This window comes from Halichoerus grypus, chromosome 8 (genome assembly GCF_964656455.1).
Source record: "Halichoerus grypus chromosome 8, mHalGry1.hap1.1, whole genome shotgun sequence".
Taxonomy (NCBI): Eukaryota; Metazoa; Chordata; class Mammalia; order Carnivora; family Phocidae; genus Halichoerus; species Halichoerus grypus.
Genome location: NC_135719.1, coordinates 57,150,800 through 57,175,625, shown reverse-complemented (window position 1 = coordinate 57,175,625; position 24,826 = coordinate 57,150,800). Strand labels below are relative to the sequence as shown.

At 39.3% G+C, this 24,826-nt stretch overlaps 2 protein-coding genes across 5 annotated transcripts in view; one reads left to right on the top strand and one right to left on the bottom strand.

Moving 5' to 3' along the window:
- Positions 1 to 17,175, bottom strand: part of RFX7 (regulatory factor X7) — a 137,827-nt gene extending 120,652 nt beyond the window's left edge. The window contains exons 1-2 of one of the 2 annotated variants that reach the window (XM_078079292.1): positions 16,714 to 17,175; positions 16,400 to 16,562 (exon numbers count right to left, since the gene is read on the bottom strand). In XM_078079292.1, coding sequence (XP_077935418.1) covers positions 16,400 to 16,560 — 161 coding nt within the window. In that variant the 5' untranslated portion in view covers positions 16,561 to 16,562; positions 16,714 to 17,175. Of the gene's footprint in view, positions 1 to 16,399 lie in introns of both variants that reach the window. The other variant, XM_078079291.1, reaches the window with a different exon arrangement.
- Positions 17,176 to 17,403: 228 nt separating this feature from the next.
- TEX9 (testis expressed 9) overlaps positions 17,404 to 24,826 on the top strand; it is a 190,779-nt gene continuing 183,356 nt past the window's right edge. For 2 of the 3 annotated variants that reach the window (XM_078079297.1, XM_078079299.1), the window contains exon 1: positions 17,414 to 17,538. The gene's annotated coding sequence lies outside the window, so the exon portion shown is untranslated. Of the gene's footprint in view, positions 17,539 to 24,826 lie in introns of all 3 variants that reach the window. The other variant, XM_078079298.1, reaches the window with a different exon arrangement.

Below are 24,826 nucleotides of genomic sequence, written 5' to 3'. Positions count from 1 at the left end.
TTTTTTTTTTTTTTTAAGATTTTATTTATTTATTTGACACAGAGAGAGAGAGAGGAATCACAAGCAGGCAGAGTGGCAGGGAGCGGCAGAGGGAGAAGCAGGCTTCCCGCGGAGCAGGGAGCCCGATGTGGGACTCGATCCCAGGACTCTGGGATCGTGACCTGAGCCGAAGGCAGACGCTTAACGACTGAGCCACCCAGGCGCCCCGAAAAGGACTCTTAATTACTGAGAACAAACTGATGGTTACCAGAGGGGAGGTGGGTGGGGGGGAAGGGTGAGATAGGTGATGGAGATCAAAGAGTGCACTTGTTGTGATGAGCACTGGGTGATGTATGGAAGTGTTCAATCACTATATTTTACACCTGAAACTAATATTACACTGTATGTTAACTAGCTAGATTTAAAATAAAAACTTAAAAAAACTCCACAAAAACATGGCCATTTCCCCAAGCTCTTTATAATTTAAGTATCTCATCATTTACTTGCAACTTTTAGGTTCTCAAATTCAGTGTTACAATATATTGGTGAAGCATGTTACAAATTACTGGTTACAAAATAATAAAGTACCAAAGTGTGAAGGGTATACTTGTAGACAACATATAGTTGTCTTGGTTTTTCTCCCCCCAACCTTTACAAACTGTTTATTTTCCATCAACCTTATTTCCATTTTCTCTCTCTCTGTAGAAGAGCAGCTTAAGACCACTCAGTGGTTGTTCCTACACATTCAGTGGCCTGAGAAGCAGAAGTGGCCACCCTGTTTTCAGTGGTAGCCAAGTGTTCCAGTTTTGGGTAGGGAACTGCTGAAGGGGCAGAAGAGGGCACCTGCATGCCTTTAAGACCAGTCTGTGACTTCAGGTTGAGTTGCAGTGAACTCAGGACCTGGAGCAGTCCATTTACCCTGAAATTCCTCTTGGTTACAGCCTTTTCACCAGTGGCCTGCTCTTCCTCTTCAATCTCTTCAGGATCGGATCCGTAGAAGTAGAGATTAGGCACAACCTTCCATGAGTGCTCACGGGAAACGGTGCCACGCATCTGCAAAACTTCTGGGGCCAGCATCCACCACATCAGACCCACTGAGTGAGCTCCCTTGTTGTTGTGCAAGGGATGGAGATGTCCATGTAGCACCGAGGAGAGTCTGTGCCACACAGAGCAATGGGACGGTTAACATAAGACACCTCTATGAGAGGCTGGTGGTCAGCCCTGGGATCAGTAACCACCAGAAGTCTCAGCTCACAGAAGGCTGCCAGGATCTGGTTCATGAAGGTTCCAGGAGTAAAGTGGACAGCAACACGAGTGGCTCCAGCAGCAGCAGCAAACTTCAGCACAGCTAACTGGCCAGTATTCCCAGATGATAGGACATGGACATCAGCTGGGTTTTCAATGGCAACAATGGCATGAGCTGCCTGCAGAAGCTTCTCCCAGGTTCTTTTCAGATTTATAATGTAGATGCCATCATTTTTCCTTTTGTAGATGTACTGTTCCATTTGGAAGTCAAGGTTGGTGCCACCTCAGTGGGTTCCTGCTGCAAGGAATTTGAGGACATCTTCCTCCTTCATTTGTAGGTTATCAAAGCCTCTGGACATCTTGAAAGTTTCCCTTGAAGTTATGAGGGGAAACCCAGAACAACGCTGTTTGGATCCCTCCCTGGATAGAGCAGAAAGGCAGCTGTTTTGGTTTTCTAATCTACTTTAACAGTCTCTTTCAATTGGTGTATTTTGAACATGCACACCTGAAGTGATTACTGGTATAGTTGGATTAATATGTACCCTATTTTAACTATTTACTATTCATTGCCCTTTTTCTTTGTTTTTTATTTTTTTTTTTGTCTTCTCTATTTCAGCCTTCTCTGGTTTTATTTGAACATCTTATATGATTCTATTTTCTCTACTCTTTTAGCATATCAATTATACTTCCTTTTAAAATCTTTTTAGTGGTTACCATAGGGTTTGCAATATACTTTTATGACTAATCCAAGTCCATTTCAAAACAACACTATACCACTTCAGTTACTATAAGTACTTTTTAAGAGTATTTCCAATGCCTCCCTTCTGTCCCTTATAACTTCACTGTCATTAATTTCACTTATCCGTAAGCTATAATCACCAAATACATTATTTTGAACAAACTATTATCTGTTAGATCAACTAAATATAAGAAAAATAAAAGATTTTATCTTCATTTATTCCTTTTCACTCCTTTCTTTATATAGATTTAACTTTCTGACCTACATCATTTTCTCTCTTTTTTTTTTTAAGATTTTATTTATTTATTTGACAGAGAGAGAGACAGCTAGAGAGGGAACACAAGCAGGGGGAGTGGGAGAGGGAGAAGCAGGCTTCCCACTGAGCAGGGAGCCCGATGCGGGGCTCGATCCCAGGACCCTGGGATCATGACCTGAGCCGAAGGCAGACGCTTAACGACTAAGCCACCCAGGCGCCCCATCATTTTCTCTCTTTGAAGAACTTTTAACATCTCTTGCAAAGCAGGTCTACTAGTTACAAATTCCCTCAATTTTTGTTTGTCTGAGAAAGTTTTTATTTCTCCTTCACTTCTGAAGGATAATTTCGCTAGATACAGAATTCTAGGTTGGTGGTTTTCTTCTTTCAACTCTAAATAACATTACTCTCTCCTCCCTTGCTTGGTTTCTGAAGAGAAGTCTGAAACAATTCTTATCCTTGTTCCTCAGTAGGTAAGGTGGTTATTTCCCAGTGGCTTCTTTCAAGATTTTATCTTTGTCTTTAATTTTATAATATACATAGGGGTAGATCTTTTTGTTGTTATTTATCCTTCTTGGTTATCTCTGAGCTTCCTGAATCTGTAGTTTGGGGTCTTTAATTTTGGAAAATTCTCACCTATTATACTTCAAGTACTTCTGGTTCCTTTCTCTCTTCCCCTTCTGACATCCCAGTTATGCATATGTTACAATTTGTCTAACTGTTCCACAGTTCTTGGATACTCTGTTCCATCTTTTTCACTTTTTTTCTCTTTGCATTTTAGTTGTGGAAGTTACTATTGATTTGTTTTCATGCTCACTGATTCTTTCCTCAGTCATGGCCAGTCTACTAATGGGCCCAACAAAGGCATTCTTCATTTCTGTTATAGTGTTTTTGATTTCTAGCATTTCCTTTGGATTATGTCTTAGAGCTTCCATCTCTCTGCTTACATTACTCATCCATTCTTACAGGATGTCTACTTTTTCCATTAGAGCCCTCAGCATATTAATCATAATTTTAAATCCACAGTATGATAATTTCAAAATCTATGTCACATCTGAGTCTGGTTCTTATGCTTCATTTACCTCTTCAGATTGTGGGGTTTTTTGTCTGTAAGCATGCCTTGTAATATTTTGTTGAAAGCCAGACATAATGTTGGGTAAAAGGAATGGAGGTAGACAGGCCTTTAGTGTGAGTTTTATGTTTATCGACTAGGAGTTAGGCTGTGTTTATTGCTTGCTGTAGCTGTGGTATCTAAGGCTACATTTTTCTCTAATGTCCTTGTTTTTGTCTCCCATGTTCTCCTTGGGAACTCCTAGAGACTCTTTAAATAAGGTGTGAGGCTTACATTTGTTTTAGAAGCCCTACTGACATGGTGGTAAAGTTGGAGGGAGGCATTCTATTGTCCTATGATTAGGTCTCGGTCTTTTAGTGAGCCTATGTGGGGTATTTCCCTTCCCCCAGGTCAAGTAGGCTTTGGCAGAGCCCCTGTTGGTTAGGCTCAGGTAAAATACTTTCCCTTGAAACAGACTTTATTAAAGAGAACAGAAAGCTCTGGGTAGATTTCAAAATGATTACTTTTCTCCTCCTCCCTCCTTGGCCCTACCTGCAAACTCCCCAGCCCCTGAAATCCTCCCTCACTATGCAGGCAGTAAAAGATTTTTCTCTGATCCTCACAGGGAGAACCTGGTAGGGCTTCTGGAGGTAAGACTCAAGAAAGTGAGGGGACACCCCCACCCCCAAGACTCAACCTCCTTGGTTTTCAACTCTCTCAAGCTAGCCCACCCAGAGCCTCCAGCAGTTAATTCATTAATTAAGCTTAAAGTGCTCCTACGTAGAGCAGCTTCATCTGTGGGGCTTCTACTCCTAGACTTCTGCCACCCATAAGCTTTGATTCTCTGTATCTGCCTATCTCCAATTTTCCAGGCAGCAGTCTGCCCTGAGACCTCAATTCTCTTGACGCATCTAAGAAGAACTGTTGATTCTCAGTTTGTTCACTTTTTTTCTTGTTGGGATGACAGAAGTAAGGACTTCCAAGCTCTTTATGTGTCACACCAGAAACAATAAGTCAATATACTTTATTATCATCATAGGCACTAAGGTAAGACTATCCCTGGAATATAACTCTTACTTGTTTGCATTCTAATACGCTTTACACATAATCCTGGGGTTACCTAAGGGAGAATTGAGAACCATTATTGTATTCTTCAAGTAGTTTGGGATATAGAGGTCCACAAACTGCTGCCCAAGGGCTAAATCCAGCCATTCATTCATTTGTATATATATATATATATATATATATATATATATATGTCTGTGGCTACTTTCTTGATAACAATGGCAGAGTCAAGTAGTTGCAACAGAGACCCTATGTCCTACAAAGCCAAAAGTGTTTACCATCCAGCCCTTCAAAGTAGAAGCTCTCTGGTTCTGGGTTATACATCCCATACTTTCTTGCATATGTGATCTCTTGGTATTTTGTGTGCATGTGTGTGTGTCTGTCTGTCTTTTAATTGTTGACCAGGGCTGAGTACAATGATGACTATGCATTATCTTTAATTTTTATTTATCAATTCATCCAACAATTCATTTAATATACAATTGCTGAGATTAAAGAATTCAGTTTAGTGAAAATCTTTTGCAACACAGTGTAAATAATGCTATAGCAATTACATTCAAATACTAGAAAATTAAAATAAAGGCGTTATTAACTCTACCTGGGGTACTCAAGGGTTCAGAATACTAAAATTTTGCCACAGAGGACTGCGGCTTACTATTGTTTAGTAGAAGATATATTCTCTAAGCAAGGGATTCTCAAACTTCAGTGTTAGAATCACCTGAAGGGCTAGCAAAACAAAGACTGATGGATACACCCCCAGAGTTTCTATTACAGTAAATCTGAGGTGGAGCCTCAAAATTTACATTTCTAACAAGTTCCAAGGTGATACTAATACAATGCTAATATAGAGAACCATGCTCTAACAAACCAAATAGCATCACATAAATACAATTCTAAAGCTGAAAGGGTCTTTTAAAAACTAGTTGTAGTACCTCTCTGAAAGAAAGAATATCAGACTGAAAAAAAAAAAACAAACAAAAAGTCTCTATGTCAGATAAATAGAAAGGTCCAACAGACTGTCACCTATTTTATGAATCTGAAACACTCTGGGCCTTCAGAATTGCTTTCCTATTTTATTCATTCCCTTGTTACTTTCTCCATCAATCCACCTCCCTCCCTCAGTTAGTTATCTACCCTAACTCACAGGTTTCCTTTGCCGTCTTCAGGCTTTGGCCATGACTCAACAAGTTACCTTAGCCTTGGGTCTTGGCTCCTAAAATAAGTAGGTCAAACCCTCCACCAGAACCAAACCTTAAAGAAGCTATCTCCATGTCAATGTTAAGGGGTTCTTCAAAATTCCAACTTTATCTCTTGGGAACTAGGTTGGAATGCAGATTAGCCCACAAACCCTAAATAAATACCACTGTATACTCATTCATAAAAGGTTACTAAACTATGTAGCAGTCATTTGCTCAGTATTTTTAAAACGAGGGACACAGTGTCTCTCACTTGGGACATAAATTATTTTTTATTCTACATATATAGTAAAAAAACATTTGATTAGTAGCACCAAAACTCTAAATAAGTGATTACTTCAGTTTCACCTATGCAATTAAAAAAAAAAAATCAGTTGCTGTAAGTCCTCCATTCTGTAAAATGCAGCATGAGTTTAATAACTTATTTGGGGAGAAAATTACCACATCAAATATGTCAAATACAGAAACATTAATATATAGAAAAAATCCAAGTGTCTCTAAGAATGCAGTAGAAACAGTATTCGCTAGTACTTACTGCTAGATGAGAAACAGAAAGATGCAAAAGGTGTTGCCCCCAGCTTCAAAGAACTTATTGTTTATTAGAACAGCATAGGACAAAAATTAAAGTGATTAAGTGCTTAACTGTAAGACATCACTATACAGTTTGAGGTCAAAAAAAGGCCAATGTGGACTAGAGTAGCTAAAGAATGTTTTATAGTACAATGATTTGAGCTATGACTTCAAAAATGGTTAAAACATGATTAAGTAGGATTTGGATACAGGCGAGTAGAGATTCCAGAAAAAAATATAAAGCAGGAATAAAAGGAGGACCACAAAATATAAGGCAGACACTGAAGTGCTTGCCTGATAGGACTTCAACACTGTTGAACCAAAAGAAATCGGGTTGGACCGACTGTATGGGGCTAGATTATACAGGCCTTTGAAACCTAACAGAAATCTTTAGATAATGATATGGTGGGCGAGGTGAAATTTTTATAGGTTATTTGAAGGAGACTACATGGAAAAGGATGTTTTTGAAGACTTATTTTGGCAGCCATTACAGCATAGTTCAGTAAGGGGAAAGGCCAGGGACAGACAGTAACTACGGTGCCACTGTAATAATACAGGAATGAGATGGTAAAGCACTGAACTATGGTCCTGGCAGTGGAAACATAGGGAGTAAAAGACAGGGAGAAACGTAAGTGACACTGCAAACGTGGCAACTTGTTAAATTATTGGGCACAGGGATTAAAAAAGAAAAATCCAATATGAAACCAATATTGCTAGCCTGATGGAATGAAGGAACAGGTGCTATCTACTACCCAAAGAAGTGGATTAGCTAGACATGAAAGCCAACTGAGGTAGCAGGGCACTATGGCATAGAAGGATTACTGTGAAAATGCCCAGTGTACAATGACAGTGGTAGCTACCTGTACTCTGGCAGATGAATCAGTAGATGTGATTAGAGTTGTCTGGTCAGCCCATCTATTTCTTTGGCAAAGAAGTGAACAAAGGGAAAAAAAAAAGGATGGCTGAGAAATAAGTGTCTGGAAATTCAAAATTAAAGTACATCTACAGGAAAGCAACAGGAAAAATAAAATGTTCATCAGAAGTAAGATCCATGAAAACAAGGACCTTGCATCTTTGCCCATGGAATCCCCAATGCCTGGCAGAATAGCTGACAAAGGCAGCTCTCAAAAAGGAATGAATGAGAATTCCCAAACTGCAAAGGAATCATGGTAACAAGAAGAGTTGAAGACATAATGAGAGATAGAGACTGAAAAAAGGCCACTGAGTTGGCAAGAAGAACAGGAAGCCAGACTGCAAAAGTCAGAAAGGACAAGAGCAGAGAGAAGATCTAGCAGAGTGGGGGTGGTGAGCTGATGGACAGATGGCAGCTAAAAGGAAGAACAGCAGGGTACACAAAGCATTATTTTACTTGTTTGGATTTTTCTAAACTCAAAATAATACCTGCTCATTCAAGAAAATTTTGAGAATATAATAAAAAAGGGGGGGGGAGCATATATTTGTTCCACCACATAAGTGCAAAACCAGTTAATGCTTTTAAAATATGTGTTCACTTATTCCACCATATATATGAGTGGGCTTACATATCACACAACAGGATAATAAATGAGGGACTGGAGGGGAGGGAAACGGGTAAGCAAAATAGTAAAACCAGGGGTGAGATTAGCTAGCAATGGTTACCATGTTTCTTAAATCTTTTTAGTGGTCAAAAAAAAAAAATAGTACTTTTCTGCTTTATTTTTTATTATCGAATAAGGATTTTTGCATTGTTAACTGTTTATATTATTATTCTTATAAAATGAGTATTTACATTCTTCATTCACTTACCTAATGACTTTTTTTCTTAGACTATGAATGAGCTCTTTAGGTCACTGAAAGATCAACTCTTTGTTTTACTGCAAAAACTTTTCTCCAAGGTTGTTTGCTGCTGCTTTAAGGAAGTCATAAGCCTGTATAAAGTCACAGGAAAAGCAGCCTGTGGAAAAGAAGAGTTTGATGATGCTGACAGAAAGGGTATATATTAGAACAAATTCCCTAACTATATGGAAAGGGATGAATCCAAAGGGGAAAACAAACTTCATCCTATAATGAGAAAGTACACAGATATAGATGCTAAGACATAGGAGCCAAAATATGGGCTAAGTGAGGTATGAGGAACCCCACACACAGTAATATTCTAATCCTCTTCCTGACGTGGCCATTATTCAGAGTCAACTCAGGGTACAGAGCCTTCTTCTAAAACTAACACAGCAGTTCCTGGTCCTCTGCCCCAGTTCTCAACATGCCCATCCTCTTCTTCCCTATTATTACTTTATATTCTTTCTTCTACCTTTGCATTTCGATGAGAGAATTGTGATTGGTGGAAATCCCACTCCCCAATCAAGCAAATTTTGACCTAAGCCATCTTCCCCTAATTATTCTCATTACTGGCAAGGCTTACTCTCATCAACAACTGTGAATCTAGTTGGGAATAAAGACTGCTAGTGGGAATAAAGACTTCCCAGTAAGCATACCATTAAGTGTATTTGGATCAATAGCCCTGCCCTTCCCTTGATTTTTGTTAAGGTCACCATCCTGAATTTTGCCAGTAAGAATATTTTATCCTACTGAATCCCTCTCTCATCTAACTCTATTTTTTAATACCATCGATTATACCATACTATCACTGCATTTAACAAAATCTTACTTTTGTTAAATTCTACTGATGATGCATGCAACTACTACACAAGAGGTGAATGTTTTAAATGCAGAGTAGTGTTTATTACTTTTTAAATCTCCTATGCCTGTATATAGTAGACATTAAAATAAAGGCATATGGAATTCAGTTTTCCTTGACCACTTGATTCTATAAATTCAGGATTAGTTCTTGATCTTCTCACTTCTTTGAAACTTATATGTACAGAATTTGGCCAAATATTGCTTGTTAAGATCTCCTGCTTCGGGAAAAGGGATCATGCATGTAATAATCTGACAGTTACATTTTAGATCGCAGATTGCTTATGTACATATACAATTAATAGATCTAATAACTGCAATCAAATTAGCGAAGTGATTCACTTAAATTAACTATAGCATCTGTTCAAATACATTTTCCCAGGCTCTCAGAAGCACCAACTTTACTTCAAGCAAGATGTCACTAAAGTGACACTCTTATCCAATTAAATTTTTAAAATTTCATACCGACTGCAAAAACAATGGCAAGTACTTGGCTACCCCACATAAATAAAATATTTTACTGTCATATTGTAAATTACTTATTATGCAGTGACTGCTTTGTTTCAGGTATATTCTGTCTCTGAATTCCTATGAACTTCACATATTAAAAAATGAGAATGTTTCATTTAAATTCAGTACAAATTAAGTAAAATGGGCTCATCTCAGGAAGACAAGCCTAAATCACTGAAAAAAGTTAATTTACACAACTCAGATCATTGTTCTTCGAGAGTTGAGAAAAATTTCATGGAAACAGTAGCACAAGGATTGAATCTTAAAGTTAAACCCTTGTATCAGCAGGAAAAAAAGAAAGGTTTTTAAAGTAGCAGGCAGAGACCAGCACAGGCATAAGCAGAGAAACAAGATAATAAAAGCAAAGAAAATGGGTTAGTGTAAACTGTAGTCACCACTTAATGCAGTAATCCCCTTGTTCTCATCTTGTAGCTACTTGGCAGTACAAGGTGATCAAAGTAGGAAAGCCACAGAAAAATTAAAAAAAATACAAGTACATAAAGAAAAACACAAACCCAAGTGCTCTCAATGCTTGGTTCGTATCTTAAAATGAGGCCTCATAAACTGCAACACCATAGCCCTAGGGACTCATATCCCCAAGATGCCAATAGTTCACTTCTATCCCCATGCCCTTGGTAGGTATCACTAATCAATCAGATTTAGCATGTAAATTCACATCAATTTGTTAATCCTGTGTTGGAATGAATGTATGCTATCTGAATCCTTACTATCTAAACTCAGACTATGAATGGGTTCAGGTAAATTTATTTTTTATTTATTTTTTTTAGATAAGGCTATTTGGAGATGGCATTTCACACCATATGGACTCTTGCCTTCCAAAATTCCAAGACATAACAGATTGGAATCTGTTATTCTGACCTCTCACTCTCTGAATTCAGAAACCAAACAGACTCAAAGAGCAAGGAATATCTTTACGTTTTCAGTTTGTTCTTAGATATAAGGAATATAAAACCTCACCTCCCACACAACTTTTCATAATATATACAGGAGCTATTGTAATAGATGTCTGATAATGATATGCATAATTAACCAAACCTAGTTGTTTTCTATTTCCTCTTATAAATAGGAGATATTATAGTCCATAAACAGAAAACACTAAAAGTCTCAAGGAAAAAAAATTAAATCATGTTTTAAAGTTTCTATTCATATTGGTTAAGTGTTAACTATCTGAATCTCATAGTCAGCAATCAAGTGCATTAAGGCCTCAAAGCTTATTGTTCCTTATTTATTACCCTGCCCAGGACAGGAAGATCCTTCCTCCTTTTGGTCATGCTGCTCATCTTAACCACAACTCTTAGAACCTTCAATAAAGCACAAGAGAAAGCAGCTAAATACACAGAGACTGATAGAAAAAGAGGCACTGGGTAAGACTGGTCTAGTTTGGTCAAAGATATGAAATAACCATCTTACTGTCTTGTTCTTTAATAGGTATAAAGAACTGTCAAAATTACACATTAAAAAGTCTAACCTAGATGAAGAGGAAAAGTTGTAAGGCTCAACCCTGCACTAAATTATTGTGAAAAGAAAATACACCTTTCTTATTTACATAACAAATTGACAATATAACATCCACTACTGCCTTAAAATATTACATTATTATAATAGGAAAAAGTTCCTATGTGAGGTGCTTATAAGTACGGAGAACCACTTTAGAAGCAAAACAAAACAAAAAAAGCACACAATAGTCCCCCTAGTGCAATCTCTCAACTCGTAAACTCCCCAACAAGGATTGCTGCATAGACTTACATATTTTTGCATAATCAACAACGGCTTTTAGAACACTTTAAATGTAATACATGCTCAATAAATATTTGCAGACTGAATCTCACATAAGAGAACTCTTGCACAAGGTAACAAGAAGTGAATAACACCTTCAGATAGTCCTCCTGGGCTAACACCCAAGGAAACACTGACAAATCTTAACAATTCGTCCATTGAAAATGTTCTGTTGATTGCCTTGATTAGTTAATTCTGTTAGTCTTTCACTGTGCTTATGGTATGTTTTATTATTGCTGTCAATATTAATTTAGTAACAGAGTCACAGAAAGTTAAGCTAAAGGAACCTGCAAGGTCATTTAGTATAAACTTTTCATTTTACAGACAAGGAAACGAGGGTCTACTTTTCTCACAATTAACACTTTGGCACTTGTCACCGCTTTCCCTGGTTCCCTAACTGAATAAAAGAGTTTTATTGCACTTTTTTGCTTGGGTTAATATTACAAGGTTAACATTACAAGTGAATGGGCATTCCTCAAATGCCAATCTCTAGCATAGTACTTTGTATATAGCAGGTACTCAGGTAAGTACTTACACACTGTTCTTGCTTAGTGTTCAAATTTGAGTAAATGGCAATGCTCATTTTAATTATTTTCATTTGTACAATTTTAGTGTGCAGCATTGTTTTTCTAATATAAAAAGTGATGACACAAGTTTTTACTCAAAGCATTCTTTTGTAACAGATAAAACACTTCTGTCTTTTCCACCACTGTGAAGCTCATTTCCCCCAATAATACCAAAAACTAATAGTGAGATAGAAACCAAATCAGTTTTGCACATAACAGTCAAGACACCTCCCAGTGGGGAGAGCAAATTGGTAAATTATTTATACACACACACATCCATTACCTAAGAGCTAAACAATAGGCCAGAAAATCCAGGGGCTTCAAATTGCTTAACTTGCCTTCCTGGTCAAGAGGGAAGACAATTTCATTAGTTTCATATCATAGAGGAAAGCAAGGAACTGCCTTCTTTCTGGAATCACAAACACTCGGTGTTGGGATGCAACCATCACAGCTGGCCTCAATATAGACAAACAAAAGCACCCTTGGTGTGCTTGGTATGGAATACAGGCTAAACTCAGGGCAAGCAGCATGTTCAACCAACTAATCAAAAATAATGAAAGCCTGCTAACGTACTAGTCAGTTTCTCATTTTAAAGCAAAATGCAGATCAGGGACTTATGGTTAAAGTAAACTCTGAAGTTACAAGCTTTACAGTAAATGTTTCCCACTGCAGGAGAAGGAACAACAGCTATTTCTCAGACAGAGCTAATAAATGCCCTGACCCAGAACCAAGGACAAAATGGAACTGCTGAGTTCTAGTATATGGGACAGAATCAGGTCTAATATGGTATCACCATGTAAACCTTTTGGATCATCATACTTTGCTCATTGTAACTAATACTAAGAAAGTAAAATTGGGTTTCAATTAGAATTTAGAAAACATCCAAATGGTCCACATATATAATTCCAGTTTATTTATAATTTTAAGTCTAAAATGTATGAGATTCAGAAGTCTGTATGACTTACAGGACTGAATAAAGACAAGGAACTCTGGCCACGGCACGCACAGTTTCCAGGGTCTGATAATGAATGAGAGGAATCCTAACTTTCCTGTCATTTAATTTATCTGTTTCCAAAAAGTGTGTAGAACAGTGACACATCTTACAGGACTATTTAAGAAATGGCTTATACAGTCTTACTTACAAATAAAAGCTTATATATATACAAATAACAATTGATAACTAAATCTTTTAAGAATCCCTGAATTCATTTGTTGAGTAAATACAGTATTAGAACATTTTCTACAATAAAACATCAAGATTTCTTTTAATTTCTAGGTAAAGGTTTGTTGTTTATGTTACAGCCTAATGGCAAATATGTTAATTACTCCCACCCATGAAAGCATGATTTTTCTTGTAACTAATCACCAACAGACAGAAGAGATATCAAATGTAATTTTTTCTATCCTATTTTTTTCCATAGCAATTTTATTCTATCAGGGTTTCAAGTAAAACTGCTTTAAAATGGAAAAGAAAACACTTAGTATATACATACATATATGTAAACTAAATACAAATTTTCTTTTTTCTTTTTTAAACAATGAAGACACTGTGGGAGATAAGAGGAAAGAAAAACTTGCTTTGGCATTCTTTTTTTAAGTAACCAAACAGGGGTGCAATGTAAGTTCAAGAAGTTTGCAGTGAGGTTAGTATTGGCTGTTTTATGTTGCTAGCTTTCTTTTTTTAATGAAAAGTTTATATTAAAATTCTATTGTTTAGAAAAGATAAACAACATTTTCACAGCATATTCAGTATTAAAACACATCTCTGCAAATAAATCTCCTTTCAAAGTACTAAGTGACTTGGACCTTGTCTCTGGAATGGGAATGAGGAAGGTCAAGAATAGTGCAGGCTTGTTAACTTGGATTTAGGTTGATGATATTCATAAATATATTACACAAATATTACAACACTATCAAGTTGGCAGTATCTTTATTTTCTAGAACTACCTTAAAAAATTATAAATTATATTTCCAATTCTTATGAAATATAGTTTCTGGTCTCATTAGATACCAATGATTTCAACTTTGAACACTTCATCTTTTTTTTCCAAAGTCTCATTTAATGCTTGAAATTACAATGGACATACTTTTATCAAATAGCATTTTAGTTTAATAAACAGAATAAATTAATTATCAACTGAAATAATAAGTATCTCATTGTCCAGCTAAAGACCTGCCTCACATACTATATTTACATTTGTTGAATAGGAAGACAAGTACAGACTTGTTTGTAATCTGCAAGTTTAATAATTTAGACACTATGATCAACCTAAATGCAAAACCCTTTTGATAATTTTTAAATGCCACATTTTGGATTAACGTAATTTTAAATCCTCATTAGTAATGATACCAAAGGTTGATGCAGAAAGGGGTACAAAATTGATCTCTCAGAGCATCATCAAGTTATAAAATAAATGATAAAAAGATACTGTTCCCTCACAAAATGTGAAATGATACCTAAAAAACTGTAATCTTATCTATTAAAAATGATTTTAATTTAGCATATACACACTAGTTCAAAGGAGGTGGTGAAAGAGCTTTCATTTTTTAGTGTGTTTATTTTATATAGTCACTTGATGAATAATATAAATCCAGTCTTGTAGAGCAGGGGATATGAGACTATAAATTATATCCATTAATGTTTTTTATTATCCACTAATGTCGTTTATTCCAAAGTTCTAAACACAATATGAAGAAATCATTTTTGCAAATAGGATTTCTACACTTGAAAATTAAACGCTAGTAAGTGTGCCATTACAATTTTAAAATAAAGATACAAAATTATATTTTGGGGATTAAGATGTTTGTTGCTGTTATTTTTTCTGAGCAAGTAGCAAAAAATGAAGTGCACTCTACTTCAGGGTAAGTTTTTCCTCACATTAGAGTCAGTGCTGTTAAGCTGTAATGAATGTGTAAATATAAATTATCAATGAAAGAATAATTAAATCACATGATTTACCAAAACGAGCACTCCACTATCATTATCGTTCAGTCAGTTGGCTATACAATTTACTCCTATATTAAAAATATAAAGTGGAGTTTCCTTTCCCCTATTGTTCTCATAATAAATTAAAATATACATTACTAATTCAACTTTTAAAATGTGCCTTTCTTAAAAGACTTAGTCCTTTAATTTGGGTGTCCCTTACCTTAAATGTAAAAACCAAGGTGTTTAATGCAATTCAATGATGGCTTCAGAGACACTAAGTTACATCAAGTTAAGTGGGGGGGAACCCCACTGATTTCTGGAAACCTTGATGGTAAGCATAAAATTAATCATCTCTCCCTTTAAATAACAGCTTTTAAAAGGGGTTGAGGATATCCATCAAAGAATAAAGGCTTCTCTCTTTCTGTGTTTCACACACACACATAGAAGACAATCTTACTTATCTGACCTATTCAAGTTGCCAAAACATGACTATTGATTATCAAAGCCAAAAAAAAATTCTCCTTTAAAATATTTAAACATCTTAAAATTAAAACTGAAAGCAAGATACTCAACTGCCAATTACTGTGTAGTAAGAAACTATTAAAGCCTGCACTGACCTACTTCATATTAGCATCATGACAATATGGATGTATGCCAAGAAATAAAAAAAATTACTATATAACAAACCGTAATTTTGTATTTAAAAATTGTCACTGTTTTTAAATGTCTAAATACTGTACTGCAATGCCAGTTGTTTTTATGATGCATTTATTTTTAAATTGCAATGAAAGTAAGGAGTTTTGATATTTTAGTAGTCATATTCAATGATGGACATGCAAGATTTCATTTTTAAAATCAGAGCTTGTTCTACACCACATTCAATTCTATTTTAAAACTTCTATTAAAAGCAATCTCTTAGACCAAATTCCAAATATTGCTTTCCATTTTTAAAATAGCACTACATTTTACAAAATGTCAGTTAATGAAGAGTCCTACAGAAATAATGCAAGTTCATGTTCAAAGAATATTTACAATGGCTCTAATAGAAGACAGACTTAACCCAGTGTATTTAATTATTAAAAGACTGCCACCAGTCTTTCAGAGTTTAACCTAATGCTGAAATTCTCATACAAGAAAGTACAGAAATAGCAAAGGGTATCTCATCTATGATTTCTAAAAAGACACGAAATAACAAGACATTTTAAATTAAAACGTTTTTAAATTAAAAAATCACTTTACAGTGTAAACCACCACCTTAAAATACCTTATACCAAAGAAGCCCTTTCTTCAAAATCATGCAAATAAACTCCCTGGAAAGGAAATTTAATCTCAGAATAAAGAAGGCAAAAACATCCAGAAATAGCAGCTAAACCAACGGAAAGGAAGAGACACATTAGGTTTTGTGCTGCATGTTAATATTCTTACGCACAATGTCTGGTGAAAATTCACAATACACTTCTTCCTCCCTGTATGCTTGCAAAAAGGAGTAAACACATTTCACATTCCTCAGTCCCAAATTCATGCCACCATCATGCAATATGACTTAATTTCGACCCATATTCCTCTTACACGTAAGTGGAAAAACACATATAACTTGTTTATCTACACTCACAATTGAGGAGGGGGTAAAGGCATTTTTTGGCTATGGAGACGAGAGGCTGATGCAAAGTCCGCACACCTCCAGAGGTCCTATAAATATGCACCCGACTCTGGATACCCACATTCAATGAATGCATCAGCCTCCTCCTCCGCCCGCCGCCCCCCACCCCCTTTGCAGCAGAAATGTGCCTGGGCTTTTTTACCCCAGCGATGGAGGATCCTCTTACCAGATGGAGTTCTTGATCTTGTGTTGCAGCGCGCTGGCCTCTGTCCCTGGCAGCCCAGGCACAAGGGCTGGCAGAGCCACCCCCGAGTTGGGGGCGCTGGGGGGAAGCTGCTGATGGGCATCAGGCTGCTGTGGTGGCGGCTGTTGTTGTTCCTCTGCCATCGCTGCTGGAGGGGTGGGAGGGAGGGAGGGAAGATGGGGGCGCGGGGAAGGGTGAGGGAAAAGACGGGGAGGGGAGGACGAAGGGGGAGAGGAGGAGGAGGGGGGAAGGGAAGAGGAGGAGGAGGAAGGAAGCTGAATAAGCTAGGCCTTTACCCCAGGGCTCGAGTGAGTCGCTTTCGCCTGCCGCCTGGGGGACATCACCAGGGAGACCGAGCGGCTCCTCACGGCAGGGACGCTTCACCGCGGGAGAGGCATGGCGGCGCCCCTCAGCCCCCCGCCGCCGCCGCCGCCGCCTCCTCCCGTCAGCGGCCGGGGCTGGGGGGGATGAGGAGGGGACGTCTGAAGACGAGGTGGGGGGGGCAAGCCTCCCCCAAATCCAAGAACGGCTGCTCAGGGACTCCGCGGCCTGGCCTTCCTTTCTTGCCCCCCGGGGCTTTCTACTCCGGGGGCCCGCACTGCTGCAGCCCCAAGCTCGGCTCCACGCCACTCCCCACGCCGCCGCCGCCGCCGCTCGCTCCCGGCCCCGCCGCCACCGCGGCCGCCGCTGCCCTGCCAGCCCGGGAGGCAGCCAGTGCGCGCAGCCGCACTGCGGCCCGGCGCAGACGGCAAAACACCTACCGCTCCGCCGGGAGGGGGGGGGGGCGTGGACCAGCGTGTGCGGGTTACGGGCGCGGGCGCGGGGGGCCGGGAGGGGGGCGCACGGGGGCGCAGGGCGGGCGCGGGCCAGCTCGGCCCGGAACGCGCGCCGCCGGGGCCGAGGAGGGGACTGGCCAAGCTGGTGGAGGAGAGCAGGAAAACGTGGGGGAGGTGCTGGCGAGAGAAAGAGAACTTGCGTGAGGAGGAGGAGGAGGAGAAACCAAATATTTGGCGTGGAAATGGGATTTTGGGGTTTTTTTCTGGCATCTTCAAATCAGGAAAAGTGAAATTAATCAACATTTTCCCCCTCCCCTCGACAAGTGAGGATTGCTTTCTCCCTGGGTAAGTGAAGAGAACTGAAGCAGGTAAGAGGATAAGCTGACTTTTCAGAAGCCCCCAAAGAAGAACACCCTTTGGAATTAACCACCCTTTAGGTAATTCAGTCTCGAACGGAAATCGCTAGTCAGGAGCTGGGTTGAGTGCTTCTCAGTCGGGCATTCAAAGCCCTCCAAATCTGGCCCCACTTTAGTTATCCAATCATAGCTGCCTCCATCCCCCTGCAAGAACTCCCGGCTCCAATCAGTGAAGTCTCCATGCCATTCTCAACGCGCAGCAGATTCATTCTTCCTTCGTGCCTTTGCTCATGCTGTTCCCCTCACCTCCCCACCCCACCCCCTTTCCAGGAATGCCCTCCCTCCCTCCTCTATACCGCTCTCAAGCCAACCCAGGCTCTAAGGCACAGCTCAAGTCGCGGCTTGTCAGGGTCCCTGGCAGCCAAGGTCCCTGCCTGCCTCTGAGAGAAACGCATGCAGTTCTCTCGCAACATGGAGGCTCAGGCTCCAGCCATAAGCACCTTCCTTTGGAGCCAGTTGAACCCTTGGACGCGCTCTCTGCGCCCTTCTGCCCATTCATACTTAAGAGACACTTTTGGCCACTAGGAATAAGACTCTGCTAGAAACAAGCAAGTCCCCTTTAAGAGCAGAAGAATTGGCTTTTCTAGGTGGGGCTGATCAGGGCGGCCTGAACTGCCTGGCTGTAGAAGACAACAGCCAAGGCCTCTGGCACCAGATGGAACAGCTGCTCAACTCACACTGACCTTTCTCTGGGCCTGTGGGTGTTGTGAGCTCTTCAGCTTTAACTTTTCTGACAGTTTCTATCAGGTTTCTACCTATCAGGTTCTCTGGCCACTTTCCTGCTGTGCTTGGACTTTGGGCCATGGAGGCTCTGCCACCTTTTAGAGTCCTGGGTGGGGAATCTGATTGGCTTGGGCTTCCTGGCTTCTGAGTGCTCTCTGCCCTGCCTTGCCCTGGAACTCTCTTGCTTTTGCACCACTGTGCACTCAGGCCTGGCTCCCAGATTCACCCTGAACACTCGCAGATGCAGATGGTGGGGTGTGGTGAAATGGGAGGAAGGAAGGACACCTGGGTACAAAACACAGCTCCTCCATGAGGATTTCAGGCCGCTTCCATCCCTTTGCATCCTGATACCTTTGCACTGATTGTTTAATACAAATTACCTAAGGTCACTCTTAGCCACTTTAGGAAAATATAGGTTGTTTATGAATTCATTTTGCATATGTACCTTTGTGTCCTATGGAAAGAGTATTTTTCTGTACCTAATTGATAGACATGGTGTGTACTATACAGAGCTTTGAAGAAGAATAAAAATAGCTAATGTTTGTTGAGCACATTCAGCATGCCAGATCTAGCACTTTCCATACATATCATAGTTATTCCTTCCCAAACTATATATATATACTGTAGGTGCTATTATTCTCCTATTATACAGATGAAACAGAAGCTTAGAGAGGTTAAATAACATTCTTAAAGCTATCCAATTAGTGAGGGAGCCAGGAATTTGATCCTGGAAGTCTAATTCCACAATCTGCAACCCATGCTGAAAATGATGTAATACTGAAAAATCTTGAATGTATATGTAAACTCTATATCCATGGGGAAGATGGAGGAAGTAAAAAAGAAAAAAAAAAAAAAGCATTCGGGAAAGTTGCCAAGTCCCCCAGATTCTAATTTTTGACTTGGTCAAGAAAGAATGATGGCTCCACCTTGCCACACCCAGGCAGGGGGAGATCCTAGGGAGTAGGAGATTTCATTCGAGAAAGATAATGTTTCTGAGACCTGCCAAAGGTCTTAGGGAAAGGAAGCTGAGAAACAAGACTTTCTTTTAAAGTACGCTACCTGGTGTCACACAGGCTGGCTTCCCGAGTGCAACTTTTGAGAGCTTTTTTATCCGTTCCATGAACGAGCCGTGTTACCCTAGCTGCCACTAGAGGGCTCAGCAGAGCTGCAGCCCTGAGCTGCCCTGCGGTGGGCGTGGAAGGGCGGTGCTGTCTAGAGGGCATTGTTGAGCCTTTGGGGCCTTCAGGGACCAACAGGCAGCTGGAGAAGATATCTGGGACTCTTGGGTTTAACCAGCAATGAAAGGGGTGGTGGGTAGTATCAGACGGAAGAGACCTAATTGCCAGAATGAGACATCTTTGCAGGGAGGAAAGGATCAGCCCCCACTGCTCCCTTAAAATCTGGGAGTAGAGTGTGTTTAATTGCAGTCTTCAGAAAGGGCTACAAATAAAATAATGCCACTAGAAACCTAAAAGAAACCTGATAAAGTTACCCAAAATCTTGAGTAGGGACTCACACCAAACCCAGGCACCCTGAGCAAAAGTAACAGTGTAGGCATGTGCTTCTGAAATTGTGTTTTCCCCTGTGGTCATGAAACCCTGTACTAAGGTCTCCGAAGCACCCACAATCAATGTGGCTCATTTTCTTAGACCTTCAGTTTGACTCAGTGAGAATAGAAAACATTAGAGTAAGCATGAATTTTTAAGGTAACGCTAGATTTTGAGCTTATATTTCCCAACCCTGAGGAGTATAAATCTATACTCCCTGTGAAAGTGTACTCCAGTGGAAAATTCCAAGAAACATTGATGTAGTGGGGTAGAAAGACTGGTCATCGAGTCAAAAGACCTGGGAATTCAAACCCTCTGTGTCCACCTCTATAAAAATGAAAATAGTGACCTGCTTCACAGGGTGGTTATGAAGAACAACATGTAAAGTGATATCTAAACCACGGAAGTGCAGTATGCATAGAAAGACAATCTACGAGGTGGATTGTGAGCACCTCAAAGGTAGTGACTGTGTTTTATTTATCCTGGTAGTCCTGGGATACAATTCTTTACTCCTAGGTATTGAGTAAATATTTGTTGAATGCAGGAGGTACTTAGCCTTAATTTTCTTAGCCCAATACATTATACCATCATGTTCTTCTATGTCTGTAAACCTTGTCTCTTTATGAAACTGTAAACTTTTTGTACTGTCCAGACTGTAGCATATACATTTATCATATATTTATCCTGCCTGATATACAATAGTATCGGCCCCAAAAATATAAATACATACATACAATATAATAACCTGGTCCCGGGACGCCTGGGTGGCTCAGTCAGTTAAGTGACTGCCTTCGGCTCAGGTCATGATCCCAGGGTCCTGGGGTCGAGTCCCACATCGGGCTCCTTGCTCGGTGGGAAGCCTGCTTCTCCGTCTCCTACTCCCCCTGCTTGTCTTCCCTCTCTTGCTGTCTCTCTCTCTCTGTCAAATTAATAAATAAAATCTTAAAAAAAAAAAAAAAAGAACCTGGTCCCAACTTGAAATAGTTCACATTCTTTGGAGCAGAGAGACATATTAACATATATTAATTGTACAAGATGATGAGTTCTACAATATAATCGTGTCTACCAATGTTAGGGAGACATCGTGGAGGGAGGTATTGGTCCTGTTAAGGGTAAAACGGCCGTTTAGAGAAGGCATCTTGGCTAGCATTTTAATTGGATCTCACTGGATGAATAGAAGTTCAATAGGCAGAGCACTGAGGGAGGAGGATTTTGGCATAAGCACTGGTGCGAAGCCATGAAAGAGCACATGGGATGAGTGAATAATGCATAGCCCAGTGTTAGCTCGGTGCTCAGATCCTTAATGGAGTGTATAGAGGAGGGAAAGGAAGGAGAGGGAGACACAAACCCATTTTCACAAGATGTTACTCTGTGTTATTAGTTATGATTGTTCTGACAAAAGATGAGGCCTAAAATAGGTTTCATCAATAGTAAATATTGGTTAAGTGCTTCACGTATACATTTCACTTCCACAAATTAGGGTGGTTTACAAATATGGAAAAGATAACATTCGACCCTATTCTCTTAAAAACAACAAAGTATTCCCTCATCCTCTTTTCCCTTGGTCATTACTTCCACTGTCTCTTCCATTGCAAACTTTTCCTCCTAGGAGTTGAAAGTAGAATATGTAATCACCCACATGTTATTATTTATGGGAATAAGAAAGGAAGGCTTTCCACCTCCAAAAACAGGAATTCTCCTGTTACAGCACAAATATTCCATTATGTCATTGAAACAATGGTTTGTTAAGACAAAGTAGCCAAACTATTCAAATACTGGGCAAGGTAGCAGGATGTTAACACTGTCACTACCTGGCTCTGTGACCCTATCTATGTAAGCCATTCTTTCAGGTTATCTCTAAGGATTAATGGGATAAAGTTCTCAAAATGTACTTGGCTCTTCAAGTGAGAGGTATTATGAAAATGAATGCCAGGTACTGCTTTGATTTCACATAGAAACTCTCCACTGTTGTTACCATATACATGTTTATATTGTGACCTGCAATTCTCTTTATATTAAAAAAAGTTTCAAGTTAATATCATCTGCCTGAATGTTAAAGGAAGTGTTTACTTTTGCTTGGGGCTAGAAAGGTCCTAAGTAGAAATTTGATATCTTGGAAATTCAGCCTAGCAGCAGCTGTGAACAGAAGCAGGTAAAGAAAAAGTATATTTAACTAATCCTAAAAGTGACAATGAAAAGACACTAGAGCCAGCCCTACAATGAGAAGGTCAACACCAGTGCAGTCTGAACTGGTGAAGCCTAATCAGTAATCCACCAACTCTCTCATCCCTCAATTCATTTCAAGGCACATTTAAGTACTTTTATTATTATTATGCTGGGACCTCAGAAAGATTTAAAAATACATGGTAAATAAAATATTGTTTGAATCTTCAAAAAGTTCATAATTTAAGATTAGAACTATCAGCCCACACATATTTTTAAAAGTGCAGTAAAAATACAGGGGACAAAAATCTTCAAAAAGTTCATAATGTAAGATTAGAACTATCAGCCCACACATATTTTTAAAAGTGCAGTAAAAATACAGGGGACAAAAGTAAATAAATAAAGGTGTGTAACAGGATAACTTATTGGGCTATTAATTTGGTTTATGTTCTTATATTTTCCCCTTCCCTCCATTCCAAACAGGCTTCAAGGAAGTGTTGTGTTCCTGTCTGACAGGAGCCCTCTCTTAGACATCTGGGGGCACCACTCACATTGAAAATGAAGATTCCTGGGCCATAAAACCTTAGAATGAAGTGTCAGTGTTATCCCTGGAATTGTGCCTAGCAATCTGCCCTCCAGGTTCCTTGCTCCTTGAGGAGATTTTGCTGGAGGGGCGTTAAAGGAGTAGAACATCTGGGAAACAAAGGAAAGAAGGAAGGAGGGGTTATGGGTAGATGGAATTGTAGAGAAAGAAAAAATTTCCCCAAACTCCCAAAGGAGTCAAAGGTCAGGGCTCCAGTAGTGGGAATACCAGTCTTGCTTCCTAGAAGCACTGCAAGAGATATCCAAACCTCAGATGGATGCAAGATGACGCTAGTGTGGCCGAATCCCCCTGCTGCTTTTGTGTCCTGAGCCAAGCTGTTACTTGGCTTCTAGGGGCCATATATCCCTGAACAATGAGGATGTCAAAGTCCTTCTCCCCCCATATTTTAGGCTCAACATAAGTCTTTCAGGTTCTAGGGTACTCCTAAGGAGGAAAGGAGGAAAAGTCCAGTAGTAACTAAGATTAGGTTTCCTTCTACTCCAGCAGAATTGAGGCTGGGTCACTTATGTCTGAGGTGAATTTAATTTGATTGAAGTAAAATAAAGAAACCTGGTATTTCTTACACACCCAGATTTACACTTGCAAATTTATACCCACTAGTGGTGGATCCTAAATACAAAACAGTGTTAGGTGAGATCTGTAAGATTACGAATCACAGTGAATACCCCAGCTAATAACTGCTGAGAGAAGTTAGAGAAAGAAAAAGGCAAAAGGAGCTAAAGTAGTAGGCAGCTGCATGGAGGGCTTGGGATAGAGCTGGAGTGTAAGGAAAGGGATGGAGCTTATCAGGTGGGAGAAGGAGTGGAGACAAGTCAGAAGGGAAAAGCAGTGTGAACAGAAGTAGGAAAATGAACATGGATATGCAGAGACAGGAGACTGGCCTAATTGGAGTCAACAGCTGATGGTAAACATTATATGGGGTACCAAATTCCAAGTCTGTGCTTCCATACTGGGAAGGTAGGGTTCTGTCAGGTTCTATCTCCTACAATCAGTAGGAGATCGATCTATCTACTTATCTATCTATCTATCTATGTCTATATCTATATATGTAGATAGATAGATGGATGTATATACATATATGTGTATAACTTACTGTAGTATCTGTTATGACTATGTATCATAACATTTTTTGTAATTATTTTATTATAATATACAATTTAAAAGACTTGGCTTACCTAATTGTGGGGGCTAAGTGCAAAATCTATAAGGCAGGCCAGCAGGCCAGAAGCTCTTGGACAGGAATGGACACTGCAGTCCACAGTTGGGATTTCTTCTTCCTCCGGACAACCTCAGTTTTGCTGATAAGGCCTTTCACCTGGCTAGATGGAGCCCACCCAGATTATTAATGAAAATCTTCTTGACCTAACGTCAATTGATTGTAGATGTTAACCACATCTACAGAATACCTTTACAGCAGGATCTAGATTAATTGACATGAGCCTAGCCAAGTTGAACATAAAACTAACCATCATACTCACTACGGTCTTTATGTTGTGTACTGTTGTCCAGTTTTATTGAGGAAAAAACTGAGATACATCGCTGTATCAGTTTAAGGTATCCAGCATGATGGTTTGATTTGCACAGATTGTGAAGTGATTACCACAATAGGTCAGCTAACATCCATTTTCTCATATAGATACAATAAAAAGAAAAGGAAAAAGGAAAAAAAATGTTCTGCTTGTGATGAGAACTCATAGCATTTGCTCTCTTAACTTTCCTTATATAGCAGTGTTAGCTATAGTCATCATGTTATACATTACATCGCTAGTACTTATCTCATAACTGGAAGTTTGTGCCTTTTGACTACCTTCCCCCAGTTTCCCCTCCCCCACCCTCTGTCTCTGGTAACAAGTCTGATCTCTTTTTCTATGAGTTTTGTTTTTTAGATCCACCTTTAAGTGAGAAAATAGAATATTTGTCTTTCTCTTTCTGACTTGTTTCAATCAGGATAATGCCTTCAAGGTTATCCAGCCATACTGTTGCAAATGGTAAGATTTCCTTGTTTTTTGATGGTTGAATATTATATATCTCATGGTATATATATTCCATGTATATCATAATATCATATATTCCAGTGGAATATATATGCATTACATATATATTTATCACAACTTCTTTATTCATTCTTCCGTCATTGGACAGTTAGGGTGTTTCCATGCCTTGGCTATTATAAATAATGC